Source organism: Musca domestica, unplaced genomic scaffold (assembly GCF_030504385.1).
Source record: "Musca domestica strain aabys unplaced genomic scaffold, Musca_domestica.polishedcontigs.V.1.1 8, whole genome shotgun sequence".
NCBI classification, from domain to species: Eukaryota; Metazoa; Arthropoda; class Insecta; order Diptera; family Muscidae; genus Musca; species Musca domestica.
Genome location: NW_026712409.1, coordinates 19,613,537 through 19,628,759, shown reverse-complemented (window position 1 = coordinate 19,628,759; position 15,223 = coordinate 19,613,537). Strand labels below are relative to the sequence as shown.

The 15,223-nt window shown below is 36.1% G+C and overlaps 1 protein-coding gene across 4 annotated transcripts in view; it reads right to left on the bottom strand.

Moving 5' to 3' along the window:
• Positions 1-2,500: 2,500 nt before the first annotated feature.
• The window catches only part of LOC101900239 (sestrin homolog), a 147,412-nt gene continuing 134,689 nt past the window's right edge, over positions 2,501-15,223 (bottom strand). For all 4 annotated transcript variants that reach the window (XM_059130839.1, XM_059130840.1, XM_059130841.1 and 1 more), the window contains 6 exons: positions 10,616-10,798; positions 9,853-10,381; positions 6,646-6,946; positions 6,386-6,569; positions 6,200-6,310; positions 2,501-2,621 (listed from right to left, as the gene is read on the bottom strand). In XM_059130839.1, coding sequence (XP_058986822.1) covers positions 2,535-2,621; positions 6,200-6,310; positions 6,386-6,569; positions 6,646-6,946; positions 9,853-10,381; positions 10,616-10,798 — 1,395 coding nt within the window. In that variant the 3' untranslated portion in view covers positions 2,501-2,534. The remainder of the gene's footprint in view (positions 2,622-6,199; positions 6,311-6,385; positions 6,570-6,645; positions 6,947-9,852; positions 10,382-10,615; positions 10,799-15,223) is intronic.

Genomic DNA, 15,223 nt, shown 5'->3' with positions numbered 1-15,223 from the left:
AATACCAAATTAGATAGGTTCAGGATCAGAATAAGAAATGGCGCCCAATGTGTATTGGAGAAGAAAATAAAAATTTAGTATCGTTTTAAAAAGTCTTCTAAAACCTAACAATGTATAGTCCAAATCCGACATAGAAATTTTAAACAAGTTATTAGTTTTTTTATACCCTACAACACTATGTGTTGGGGGTATTATAAGTTTGATTGGCCCAAAAATTATGTAACACCTCGAAATATTGATTTCCCACATAGGAAAGTATATATGGATCTTCCTATCTCGCCGAGCTGAGTCGATCTAGCTATGTATGTCCGTCCGTCCGTCTGTCCATGTTAATTTGTAATCACTCTACAGGTCGCAATTATGGCCCGATCCTTAAGAAATTTAGAATGGAGGTGGGGCTAGGGTCAGAATAGAACCCTATTTCTTTTGGAGATGATCGCCAAATGTTTAGGGGTTGAAATGGACCAAATACTGAAAAAATGTCGGATTTTGCAGTAGCTCTACAGGTCACAATTATAGCCCAATCGACGTGGAATTTCGCATGTAGCTAGAGTTTAGGGCGGGGATATATATGTCTATATGCGATATATATGTCTATCAAAGAAGATATGCTTGAAAGATCTCATATATGTCGAGAACGGCTGAACTGATTTCGACAGTTCTCATTAATTCAGAATGGCCTCTTGGCAGGAAAGGAAAAACGTCTAAAAACGCATACAAATATCTCTCTAAAGATGAAAATATTGATTTTGTAATATTTTCTCATATTTTTTCCATTTTGTCATATTTTTGGCATTTTTTTTTTTTTTGAATTAAACATTTGGTAATATTTCCACAGCTGACAAAACTAAGTAGTTAGGATATCAGGATATCATATACAGATCGCATTTATGGCCCGATCCTTACGAAATTTTGCATGGGGATAAGATGAGGGTCAGAATAGGAGCCTACTCTTTTTGGAGATGATCGCCATATATTTAGGGGTTGAAATGGACCAAAAAACTGCAAAATTGTCAGCAGGTCGTAATTATCGCCCGATCCTCACGCACATTTGAATGGGGGTTACCGGACATTGCAAAAGCCAAGCAGTTTTGGATGGCCATCCAAAAATATTCAATGTGTAAAGGAGTTTGCCAACTTTTGTAAACAAAATACGAAAATGTCCATTCCAGTGACTTTTTGGAGAATTCACAAATACAGGAAAGACGCACTTCTGACTATTTCGTTAAGGCTGATTTCGTTGAAAAATATACCATTTAAGTGCAAAATCTACCAATAAATTGGAAATGAGCAAATTAGTTTAAGTTGCTATTATTCGAAAATTAGAGAACGAATCCTGATGGTTTTCTTTTATTATTTGTCACAATATCTTGTGAAATTCTTTCGAGTATCTCGCCTATATAAACTGTATCGTTTATTGTAGTGTTGTAGGGTATTCAACGGTCGGCCCCGCTCGACTGTAGCCTTTGCTTACTTGTTTTTTTTTTTTTTTAATTTTATAAAAATAATTCTCCAATACGAATCTTATTCCAAATTATTATGGGCGAGTGATTTTACTATTTTGACGAAAATTAAATTTATGTTAGGTGCCAGATAATGCGTTTCCAGGCTTATCTGAAAGTCTTGATTTATTATTTGTAAGTATAAATACAGAGGGACTAGGAAACATGACTTATATATTTTCGGATTTTTTTTCGAATGGTAGAGTTGTTTTCCACTATTTATGCAAGTTCGAAACCTTCTTTGAAGATATCTTTCTCCGTTAACTGAACCAACAACATAAAGTGGCGCCCAACTTATAGTAGATTTTACCCTCAAGGAGTAATCTTCGAAAGATCTAAATTAAAATTGCACATGTTGAACCCACAAGGAGGAGGGTTTTTTAAAAAAAAATAAATTAAATTTCAGTCTGGGTTCCGGTATTGTTGTGTAAACATTGATGGCGCTAGCTATTTACGTTTAGGATAAGAGCAAAGAAATATTTTATCATATTTTCTGTTCCTGAAACTTTCCTCAGCAAATAATAAATATTGGTGGTTTAGGATAAAAATTGTTTTGTTGCATAGTGTTACTGATTTTAAAATTTCCTAATAATTTTCCGAAATTGTTTTTTTAATTTTTTCAGCAACATTGTGTTGCATTTATCCTTTCTTGTTTGGTTTGGGTATGGGTATGATTTTTTCTATAAAGTTTTATGTTAATGTAAATATATGTATGTTTATATGTGTGAATGTATGGTTATATGATATAGCTTTAGTATTTAATAGGTATGTAATATTTGATATAAATGTTGTTTGTTTTTAGTGTATTGTTTTCTTTTTTTTATTTAACAAAAATATATTTATTTCTTTTATAAACATTTTAGGATCTTTGTTTTTTTTTGCATTTTTTGTTTAATATATATATAAAGATTAGTTAACAAAATTATTTATAAAAATTTTAAAATTTCCATATGTATTTTTTTTAATATTTATATAATAATAATTATTTTTAATATGTATTTATGTTCATTTGTTTTTTGTTTATTAATGAGATCATGTCCTGTAGCGCATAATTTCGCGTAAAGCATAAAGTAGCTCGGCCTGATTGCGAGCTTCCATTACCATTAAATTAACATGGACCTGAAATGGAAGGGAAGAGAGAAAGAAAAAAAGGATATGGATTAAAATTGCAGACAAACAAGAAAAAAATCTGTGTTTAAACATTAAGCAAAAATTTTAGTTTGTAAAGCATTTCAAATTTATGAATTATAAAACAAATGTTCCACATTGGGCGCAAAAATTGGACGAAAAAAAAACGATATTTGAAAATGTATCTCGAAATACGGATCAATCCCAAATTATATCATATGTTGGATTGAACAACGTTGGGAGCCATTTTAAATTCAGAAATGGTTTCTTTACTCAATGTAATTGGATTTGACAATTTTTTTTTCTGACCAGATCAATGCTAAAATAAACAAGTAAAAAAAGCTGTAAATTCGGCCGGGCCCATCTTTGAATACCCTCCATCATTTGGAACGATTTTAGCAATTTTCAAAAAATTAAAAATTCTGTTAAAATCTTAAAAGTACCGAATGTAGCCGTATATTAGGGTCTATACGACGACGTGGACCTGCATAGGCAACTTTTGTCATAAACCATTACAATATTCAAATGCGAAACTTGAATAAAAAATCGGTGAATAATGTCGCTTAAATCATCAAAATACCGAATATCGGGATGTACCGTTATATGGGGGCTATACAAAGACGTGGACCTGCACAGATAATTTTCTGTCATATGCTGTAGTACCCATTACGAAATTCAAATACCTAATTTGAGACAATTCCGGTGCATAATGTCGCTAAAATCATCAAAGTACCGAATATCGAGAGGTACCGTTCTATGGGGACTATATAAAAACGTGGACCTGCACAGACAATTTTCTGTCATAGGCTGTAGTATCCGTTACGAACTTCAAATACGATATTTGAAATAATTCCGGTAAATAGTGTCGCTGAAATCATGAAAATACCGAATATCGGGGGTACCGTTATATGGGGGCTATACGAAAACGTGGACCGACATGGCTCATTTGTGAACTTAACCTGCCTACTGGTAAACTTTGCACGTATGCAAAATGTTAGCCTTCTATATTAATTCTTTCGAAAGATAGCGTGATTACAACAGACAGGCGGACATCGCTAGATACGCTTATCCAGAATACATCTACTTTGTAGGGTCTATTATGAAAATTTCGAGGAGTTACAAACTGAATGACAAACCTTTCTGACCAGATCAACTCCAAAAAAGGGGTTATGGAGATCTCATGCGCTTGATCGCCATCTTTCTACTATCTACCGTCAGGTAGACATGGTATCAACTCTGAATAAAATGCTGATGTATATAAGAGGTCAATTCGGATTTCGGCGCTCCTAATTCTATGTGTCGCAAGATGACTGAAATTGGGCGCATTATTCCTTTGAAAAATTAAAGATGTGGGAACTCTTCTAAGTGCTACAATCGACTCAGAATATAATGCTGATATTTTTTTTTGAAATAAATATATATTAATGTTAATTAACTGCCCCACGTTGGGCGCCAATTTCCGTTATCTTAAAATGTGTCCTGAGGTCAGTAAGCGTCGTTCTAAATTACTGTTTACTGGAGAACCTTGCTAACAATACGCTCTACCTGTGGTCAATTACACATCTTCAGAATTGATTAACGTTGGGCGCCATTTAAATAGAAAATATTTGCTACTGTTTACTGAATGGACATCCCAATGTTCCAATCTCATGTCTTCACGTATTTTATTAGATTGGAAGTTTATATGGTGGCCTTAAGGTTCACTCAATGCATATTCTGATAAAAAAACATAATAAAATATTTCTGAGGTCCGGAGATAATTGTATACCTTGAAAAGGAGGGTATATAACCTTTGTCATTCCGTTTGTAACATCCCTAACTATTAGTCGTAGACCCCATAAAGTATATATATTCATAATCAACATAAAATTCTAAGTCGATTTATCGATGTCCGTCTGTCGGTCTATTGTCACGATACAGCCCACTTTATTTGACGTAGAGCTTCAACATTTGGCAGAACAATTTCTATTGTGTCTAGGTTGGTTGGCATTGAAAATGAGATGTATCGGTCCACGTTTTCGAATAGCCGCTATGTAACGGTTCCTCCCGATATTCGGTATTTTGATGATTTTCGCCACATTTTTTCACAGATTTGTCTAAAAAGTGGTATTTGTAGGTCATAATGGGTTGGCGAAATATTCTATGTATAGGTCCACGTTTTTGTATATCCCATATACCTCGGTACTTCCCGATATTCCGATATTTAGATGACATTTGCCACATTTTCCCACGAATTTGTCTAACATTTCGTATATGTAGGTAAAAATGGGTTCTTGCTTCGGCGACGGAACGTTGTATGTATAGATTTATGTTTACGATATTAAGTGTTTTGATGATTTTTGCCACATTTTTGGACGGATTCGTCTAAACATTGGTATTTGTTGATCATAATGGGTTCTAGCTCCGGCAGAACATTGAAAATTTAGGTCCACGTTTTCCTATGTACCATACATAACGATACCCACCGATACTCGGTATTTTGATAATAATAGTCACATTTACCCACGAAATTGTTTCAAATTTGTTATTTTAAAAGATTTGGTAGATGACAATCATTGAAGTATAAAATTTTCTCTGGAGGTTTCCGTTTTTGTATGACCCTCATATATCGGCCTCACCCACTTTATGTTTTTTTGAAAAGTTTAACAGGATTATCCAAACGGTCTTACCGGTATTTGTAGTTTAAAGTGGAACATGTTTGAATTCAGATATATTTATATAAAAATGTTTTCTGGTGGTGGAGGGTAGTAAAAGTTGGAGGGTAGTTAAAGTTAGGCCCGACCGAACTTAATGTTTTTTACTTGTTCAATTACATGGCCTACCAGAAAGTTTATGACACATTATGGCTCCCAATTCCATGTTTTCAAAATTTACTAACGTTGGGCGCCATTTTTTTTATTTTATAAAGTTGCCACCCGTTCGACTTTATCTAAAATCACAGAAGGATTTTCTAACCTTAAATACGTTAATAAGCATAGACATTTTTATCTTGCCCAAAATTTCAATGGTATTGAATTTCAGACTCGTGTTGGGCGCCACTTTATGTTAAAAAGTTTAAATTTCACTTTTTTTGCTACTTGGTTGGGCGCCACTTTTTGAAATTGTTTCTGAAATAATCAAATTTATGCACTTACAAAGCATTTTTTAATGATCCCGACCAAGCAACAATTTTGTTATCATGTATCATGGGCGGAATCTTGTTAAACCCATTAAAAATGCAATCCATTTATAAACCTGTCCTAAAATCTGATAATGTTTTACAATATTTGGCTGTAATGGGCTAGCGGAAATGGCGTGGTTGGTGAAGAATGAAAGATCAATCATGCTGTCTTATACCTCTGGGAGAAATCTGATCATTTCAAGCATCGAGCATGGAATGAAAATTTATTAAAACCCATATTTAAAAAGTCAAATATTGGGCGCCACTTTAAATTTTCAAGTCTCTGAAACGTTACAACTAAACGACGATATTATTTTAGGCATACTTAAAAACTTATGCTGGCGCCCAACGTGTATACGGAAACTTGAGATGGTTTTCATCTAATTCGTCTTTTTGTTTGGCTCCTTACCTTTTCACTGTCCTGCAGTTCAACCAAAATGCTATCATAATCCTTTGTTGTTATTCTCTCCGGAAAACAGCAAGCGGTCTTGATAAACATTTTCAAGGGACGATCCAAAAGCTGAAATTCAAACCAAAAAAAAAAAAACATATCATTCCAAATACCCTACATAAATCAGCATACCATAACCCTTACCTGATTAACCTCACCATAATCGTAGTCATCGTGACGTATACCATAAATACACTGGATATAATTCCAAATGGCACGACGAAATTTCGATGTGTCGACATTTTTGACACCGCCCATTGTGAAATAGGTTAGATTGTAGGCACAACGGAAACGTTGATCCAGCAGTGTTCCCACATCTTCGTAGAGACTGAAAGAAGACCAAAGGATAAAATTATTATATTTAGTATCTCAAGTGTTTTCCACAAAGGGTGTTGCCAACTTACTCATTAACCAGCGAATAGCCATGATCATCCCACGAATAATCCTGTATACGAAAGGTATTGGGAATATTTTCAGCACCCCGCCGGGCAAAGTCTTGATATTGGAAATTGGGATCTTCAATGTAGTGCGAGATGACGGGCGGTATTTCAGCGGGTGTAACCGTTGCTGCTGCCGGCAACTCTGCCGTTTGCATTTCCACATTTTTAAAACGATTACTCAGTTCAGCTTCACTGCACTCGTCCTGCTTTTGCGAGAGCACCTTCATGCGTTCCATTAAAACTTCCACTGTGGCACTGGGTTGAGCTGGAAAAGGAAAATAATACAATTTTTTAAAACGTGAAGAAAATTATGGAAAAAAAGCTCATCGAGGTGTTCTCTTTAAAGAAGAGCTCCTAAAGGGAGAATATTATCTAGGGAACTGCTATAGAGATGATATGCTTGAATTTTGTCTGGAGAGAGAGAGAAACTCTCCAGAAAACTTCAAAAAGTAAAAGACCTCCTATGGGACTTCTATTCAAGAAGGCTCTCTCGAAGCATGATGATCAGGGGACTTTATCCGACCAGAAAATATCTAGAAGTCTTCTCTAGTCTTCTTCAATTCGTCCAAAAACAATATGGTCTTTTTGGGTATTCTAGAGGCAGAAAACTTTCTCAGGCCTTGAAAATTCTCATTTGGATTAAGGGACAATGGGGAATATTTCCAGATCTTTTGTAGACGAAAGATCATCTTCAGGTCTTCTATAGACAGAAGACCTTCATTAGGACTTTTACGGACGGATGACATTTTACAGGTCTTCTATACGGGGAAGACTATCTAAGGGTCTTCTATAAAAAATGCCATCTTCAGTTATTTATGACTGAAGTCATAATTCAAGTCTTCTAGCGACTGAAAAAATTTTTCGGGTCTTCTAAAGAAGGCCTTCCAAAAGTTCTCTATGAAAATAAGTTTTATAGGTTCGTTCGGCCTTGTTCGAGTTTTCTAACGACACAAGACATTCTAGAGATCTTCTATGGACAGAAGACCCTCTTCAGTTCTTCTATGGACAGAAGACAGTCTACAGGTATTTTATGGACAGAAAACCCTCTTCAGGTCTTCTATGGACAGAAGACCAATTTGAGTTATTTATTTGACAGAAGCTATACTTCAAGTCTTCTAGGGACATAAACAGTTTTTCCGTTTATTCTAAAGATACAGGATTTTCTTAGGTCTTCCAGAAGAAAAAGGTCTTCCAAAGGTTCTCTATAAAAATAAGTTTTGCAGGCCTTCTATGGACAGAATACCGAGATAGAGTTTTCCAAAGACACAAGACATTCTGCAGATCTTCTATGGGCAGAAGACTCTCTTCAGGCCTTCTATAGACATAAGGCCCTCTTCAGGTCATCTATGGACAGCAGACCCTCTTCGGTTATTTTATGTACAGAAGACTCTCTACAGGTCTTCTATGGACAGATGACCCTCTTCAAGTCATCTATGGACAGAAGACCCTCTTCAGTTCTTCTATGGACAGAATACCCTCTTCAGGTCTTCTATGGACAGACGACCATCTTCAGTTATTTATTGAACAGAAGGTATACTTCAAGTCTTCTAGGTTCCTTTTTCGGTTCTTCTAAAGACACAAGATCTTCTTTAGGTCTTCCAGAAGAAGAAGGCATCCAAATGTTCTCTATAAAAATAAGTTTTACAGGCCTTCTATGGACAGAAGACCGTGTTGGAGTTTTCCAAAGACACAAGACATTCTACAGATCATCTATGGGCAGAAGACTCTCTTCAGGCCTTCTATAGACAGAAGACCCTCTTCAGGTCTTCTATGGACAGCAGACCCTCTTCGGTTATTTTATGCACAGAAGACTCTCTACAGGCCTTCTATGAACAGATGACCCTCTTCAAGTCATCTATGGACAGAAAACCCTCTTCAGGTCATCTATGGACAGAAGACCCTCTTCAGGTCATATATGGACAGAAGACCCTCTTCAGGTCATCTATGGACAGAAGACCCTCTTCAGGTCTTCTATGGATAGAAAACCCTCTTCAGTTCTTCTATGGACATAATACCCTCTTCAGGTCTTCTATGGCCAGACGACCATCTTCAGTTATTTATTGAACAGAAGGTATACTTCAAGTCTTCTAGGTTCCTTTTTCGGTTCATCTAAAGACACAAGATCTTCTTTAGGTCTTCCAGAAGAAGAAGGCATCCAAATGTTCTCTATAAAAATAAGTTTTACAGGCCTTCTATGGACAGAAGACCGTGTTGGAATTTTCCAAAGACACAAGACATTCTACAGATCATCTATGGGCAGAAGACTCTCTTCAGGCCTTCTATAGACAGAAGACCCTCTTCAGTTTTTTTTTTATGGACAGAAGACCACCTTCAGGTCTTCTATGGACAGAAGACCCTCTTCAGGTCTTTTATGTACAGAAGATCCTCTTCAGTTCTACTAGGGACAGAAGACCCGCTTGCGGCTGTCTATGGACAGAATACCCTCTCCAGGCCTTCTATGGAAGACCCACTTCAGGTATTCCATAAGGAAAAGGCCTTCTTCAGGTTGTCAACAAAAATAAGTTTTACAGGTCTTCTATAGAATGAAGACCTTCTCCACGTCTTCTATGGAGGAAGACTTACTTCAAGTCTTCTAGAGATACAAGACCAACTTTAGATCTTCTAAAGACATAAGACCTTCTATAACTTCAGGTGACTTTCTAAAGACTGAAGATCTTCAACAGGTCTGCTTTAAAAAAAAAGACTTTCTTCAGGTCTTTACTGACGGCAGATTTTCTTTAGTTTCTGAGAAGTTCTATGAAAAGATCTCCTTTAGATCTTCTATAGTCTGAAGGAGGTGTTTTTATAGAAGGACTTTATTTAGGTCTTCTATAGAAAGTAGATCTTCTTCAGGGCTTCTCTTGCAGACGGAAACTTTCTTCAGGTCATCCATAGATATTTGATGTTTATCAGACCTTCTTTGGACAAAAGGACTTCTAGGAATCCCCTAAAAAAACTTTTAAATGACTTCTAAAAAATATTCGAAATATTTCTTTTTCGAAATTTGAAAAATAAAAATTTAAAATTGCTGCCCAATGATACTGGCCCACATGGGAAAAATTTCCTCCATGGCATGTGGAGGTCCAATTTTGAGTTGACCCATAAAATTAAAAACAAAATGTTTGGCCACAGCAGATGTGGTCGCAATGCCGGCGAAGGCTAATGGCTTACCATTGATTTTATTTAGAACCGCTGCAGCATTGGCTGAGGAGGCGAAGGCTGCCGCAGTGACAGCGGCAACAACACCTGTAACACCGCCAGAATTTGTCAAACTTTCCGCAATGCTTTGGGCATTGTTGTTGCAATACAGCTGATGATTATGATGATCGATGCTGTTGCTGCTGCTGTTGTTGTTGTTATTATTGGTGTGGTTGTTGTTGTTTAGTGTGATTTCACTTAAAACAGTCTTTTGTGGTTGATATTGTGGCAGAGAGCCCGCCCCGGCCATCCCAGCTGCCACTGCTGAATGCATTAACGAATTTCCATCGGCAACAGCAGACGAACCCGTCACAGAATTGTGGCCACTGGTGATGGCGGCAACGGTGGGTGGTGTCTTCAGTTTGGGACTAGATAGGCCATCGAGTTTTTGTGTCAGACCGCAGGAGAACACAAACGACGACAACGAATGAAAATGCGATAACAGAACCATGGCATGGACAACTTCCGACAGAGACCAACTGTTCTTGCCGCGAGTCAAACTCTGAAAATAGAGCAAGGGGTGAGGAGGGTTATTGAGAAAAATAAATAAACAAAAAAAATAATCCGAAGAAATTATCAACAAATTAAGAAACATCGAGAAACTGCATAGGGATTACATTTGAGAAGAAGAAATGGCGATGAATTTGTTTGGAATTTTTTTTAAGGAAATGGAATTAAATATAAATTCATTTTGTGAGGGAGATTGTTTTGGAGACTTTATTTTGGCCATACCCACCTCTATGTGCTCCTTGCGCAGCAGCCACGGCCGATGGGCCAGAATTTTATTGATCTCATATATGGCACGTAGTTTTGGCGGTATAAAGTCCAGGCCATTCAACCAATCCGGATTGCCGCCCTGGTTAATGAATTCCTTTTCGTACATTTTCACCAGATACGGGCATTGGTGACGGGCGGCAGCCTAAAAGACAGGGGCGAAAAGACAAAATAACAACATAATTAGGCAATTATTACACTGGGTCATAAATACAACAAAAACAAAGTGAACAAAAGAAAAAAAAAACAACAAACAATTTGACAATAGAATAATTAAGTTTTATTTGTCGGCAATAAATGTCTGCCCATTTGCCAAATGGAACCTTCAAGCAGATGCAATCTGCTCGGTCATAGGCATATAATCATAGTCATAGTCATAGCCACACCACCACAGCTATCATCACCACCGAGGAATGCAAATGACCTAAAGATAATGAGCCAGCGCAGCAAACGAAACAAGCGGACACGCACTGCATTGTAAACAGCAGCGTTGGCTGCCAAGTTTGTTTTTTGCTGTTGTGTTTTTAATTTTTAATTGTTATTGTTGTTGATTTTTATTAAATATTTAATTTTATTAGGTGCACAGACCAGGGATGGAGGATTGTTATTACTACAAAAAAATATTTTACATCAAAAGACCTTAAGACGTACTTTTTATACTCTCAGCCATGTGGCTGGTGATACGGTCCAATCGTGCCTAGTCGAAATAACGGTTTTAGACCCTAGGTCTTTTTGGGACGAAATCCGTTTCAGGACATTCGGAGTCGATCTAGAAATGTTCGTCCATCCGTCTGTTTGGCTGGAACGCACAATAACGCACAATAGCTCTTGAAGGGAGAATCCGATTTGGTCCAAACTTGGTACATCGTAATATTTTTTTTAACAAACTTAGATCGAGTTCGAAGATGGCCCATATTGATCCACACCTTCTGGCACCTCCCCCACAAAAGGGGAGACATTTTCGACATTTAAAAAAAAATAATTTCTGCACAGAAAGAAAAACGATAATCCGATTTCGCTCCAAGTTTGCTAATCCTAATATTACTAGGTCAAGTGCTCAAATGGACAATATCGGTCCACTCCATTAAGTACCTCCCCGACAAAGGGTCAACATTTTGAATAATTACAACTCTTATAAAATGTGATGCAAGAGTCCCATTGTCTTTAAATTTTACACATTACAATATTTAACCCAAGATCTGGTGTGAAGATGGAATATATCAGTCCACTTCTTCTGGTACCTCCACACAAAGGGTCAAAATTTTGAATGTCCATAAAGCTCCTAAAACGCGAAATAAACATCCGATTCCATTCAGACTTGACACATCTAAATATTTTCATCAACACAAGATTTGTTATAAAAGTGGTAGAGATCGGACCATTCCTTCTGCTACCTCCCCCATGTTGGGTTAAAATTTTGAACAACCAAAACGATCATAAAATCCGAAATAAGCATCCGGTTTTCTTTAAATTACACACATCACAATATTTTTGTTAAGCCTAGGTCTTGTGTAAAAAGGGGATATATCGGTCCACTCCTTCTGGTACCTCCCCCATAAAGGGTCAAAATTTTGAATATCCATGAAGCTCATAAAACGCGAAATAAACATCCGATTCCATTCAGACTTGGTCCATCTTAATATTTCCATCAACACAAGACCCGTTATAAATATGGTAGATATCAGTCCGTTTCTTCTGGTACCTCCCCCACAAAGGATAAACATTTTGAATAACCAAAACGATTAAAAAATCCGAAATAAACATCCGATTCTATTCAAATTACACACATCACAATATTTTAATTAAGCCAATGTCTGGTGTGAAAATGGGGCCTATCATCCACTCCTTCTGTTACCTCCCCCACAAAGAGTCAAAATTTGGAATATTCATGAATCCCCTAAAACGCGAAATAAACATCCGATTCCATTCAGACTTGGCACATCTAAATATTTTCATCAACACAAGATTTGTTATAAAAGTGGTAGAGATCGGACCATTCCTTCTGCTACCTCCCCCATGATGGGTTAAAATTTTGAACAACCAAAACGATCATAAAATCCGAAATAAGCATCCGGTTCTCTTCAATTTACACACATCACAATATTTTTGTTAAGCCTAGGTCTGGTGTAAAAAGGGGATATATCGGTCCACACCTTCTCGCATCTCCCCCACAAAGGTTCAAAATTTTGAATATCTATGAAGCTCCTAAAACGCGAAATAAACATCCGATTCCATTCAGACTTGGAACATCTCAATATTTCCATCAACACAAGATCCGTTATAAATATGGTAGAGATCAGTCTATTTCTTCTGGTACCTCCCCTTTAAAGGGTCGAAGTTTTGAATAACCAAAACGATCATAAAATCCGAAATAAGCATCCAGTTCTCTTTAAATTACACACATCTCAATATTTTTGTTAAGCCTAGGTCTGGTGTGAAAAGGGGATATATCGGTCCACTACTTCTGGCACCTCCTCCACAAAGGATCAACATTTTCAATATCCATGAAGCTCGCAAAATGCGAAAGTAACATGCGATTCCATTCAGACTTGGTACATCTCAATATTTCCATCAACACAAGATCTGTTATGAAGATGGTAGAGATTGTATCATTTCTCTTGGTACCTCCCCCACAAAGGATAACAATTTTAAATAACCAAAACGATTATAAAATCCGATATAAACATCCGATTCTATTCAAATTATATACATTACAATATTTTAAATAAGCCAATGTCTGATGTGAAAATGGGACATATCGGTCCACTCCTTCTGTTACCTCCCTCACAAAGGGTCAAAATTTTGAATATCCATGAAGCTCATAAAACGCGAAATAAACATTCTACTCCATTCAGACTTGGCACATTTCAATATTTCCATCAACACAAGATCTGTTATGAAGATGGTAGAGATTGTATCATTTCTTTTGGGACCACCCCACATAGGCTTCCAGTTTTTGAAAAACGAAACGCTCAAAGAAAGCGAAATAAGCATTCAACTCTCTTCAAATTACAAACATACAAGTATTTTTGCTAACGCAAGATCTGTTGTAAAGATGCGAACCCCTTCTTGTACCCCAGTCAAAAAAAGGGTAACAATTTCCAATGCTTATACCTGTCATAACTTGAGAAACAAGTCAGCGATTCTTTACAACTTGCTATGTCTAAACATTTCTCTTAACCAGAATTCTGATATGAATATGGAATTTATCGGAATCTATGATTTCAAATTTATCCTTCAAATTTTGCACATACCAATATTTTTATCTGTATTAGATGAGGTATGAAAAGCGAATACTTCTCTCCGCTATATCCGTTATCTCACGCATATTTCAACATTTTCCAAAAATTTGCAAATATCTCATATAAAGTATAGGAAGTAGTCGATATAGTCCAAATTTGGCACGTTGCAATATTTTATCAGTCTTAGGTCGGAACATCCCCTATAAAGGGTCAACCGTTTAAATAATCATAACTCAAGGGTTGGGGTATAAATCTGTCGAAAAGACCGACTGACACTAATTAACAATTTTTTTTTTTTCTTAAATAGACCTAAAATTTCATTTTTATAGCCCTCTTGATCTTTGATTTGTCATTTGTCATTTATTTATTTATCATTTATTTGTCATTTATTCCTTGAGAAAAAAATACGTTCGAAACATCAGTGTTCCTAACATGCTGTGTTAGTAGTCACATACATTCGTTGATGTTTTTCTTATGTTTACTCCGTCATTGACTTTCGTTCGAGGGTGAAGATAAACAAAAACAAATGACAAATAAATGTTTGACTCATTTACGCAATTAAATAATGCGTAAATTACATTCTAATTTATGATGATCTATGAATTTACATTTATATGTGTGTGTGTGTGTTTATGTGAATGTTTGGCCACAAAGCTCCTCAGAGGCTGATGTTTATGAGTCTCTCATTGTCTCATAGCGTTGGTATTTAAAATACAAACAACTGTCGGAGGAACACAAACAATGAAGATACATTTTATGGTCTCTTCTAGTTGAAAAAATGTTGCAGATTTTTAATTACAAAGGGGGATAAATGCGGAAAATACACTTAATTCCAGGGTGGTATTGTTTTAAAATTTTAAAAATAGAATTCGTTTACAAGAGTTGTGTTCATAGATCAGTAGAGTATATGGCAGTTTTCGTCAAAGGGTAAATTATGCTTTGTCACACAGATCTTCAATAGTTCCCTTTATTTTTTGATTTTGGGTAATATTCCCTTCTTTTCCATAATTTTATGAAGTGCATTTACCCAAACAGTTTTATAACCCACTTAAAAAAAAAGTAAAAGTTCCCATGGGTCGTATTAGTCACCATTCATAACTCATACGCCACCGTTTTTAATATTCTACAAGCGAAAAAAAAACTAAAATATTGCAAAATTTATGAAAAAAAAAACACATAATTTGATTTATGTTCTACTCAATTTGAATTTTAGGTTAATTTGATACTCAACGCACTGCCATAAACTTACAAAGCACTTGAGGCAAATGTTAACCGCAAAATTTTCCACTAACGAAAAACATATTTTTATTTGAAGAAAAAAAAAAAAA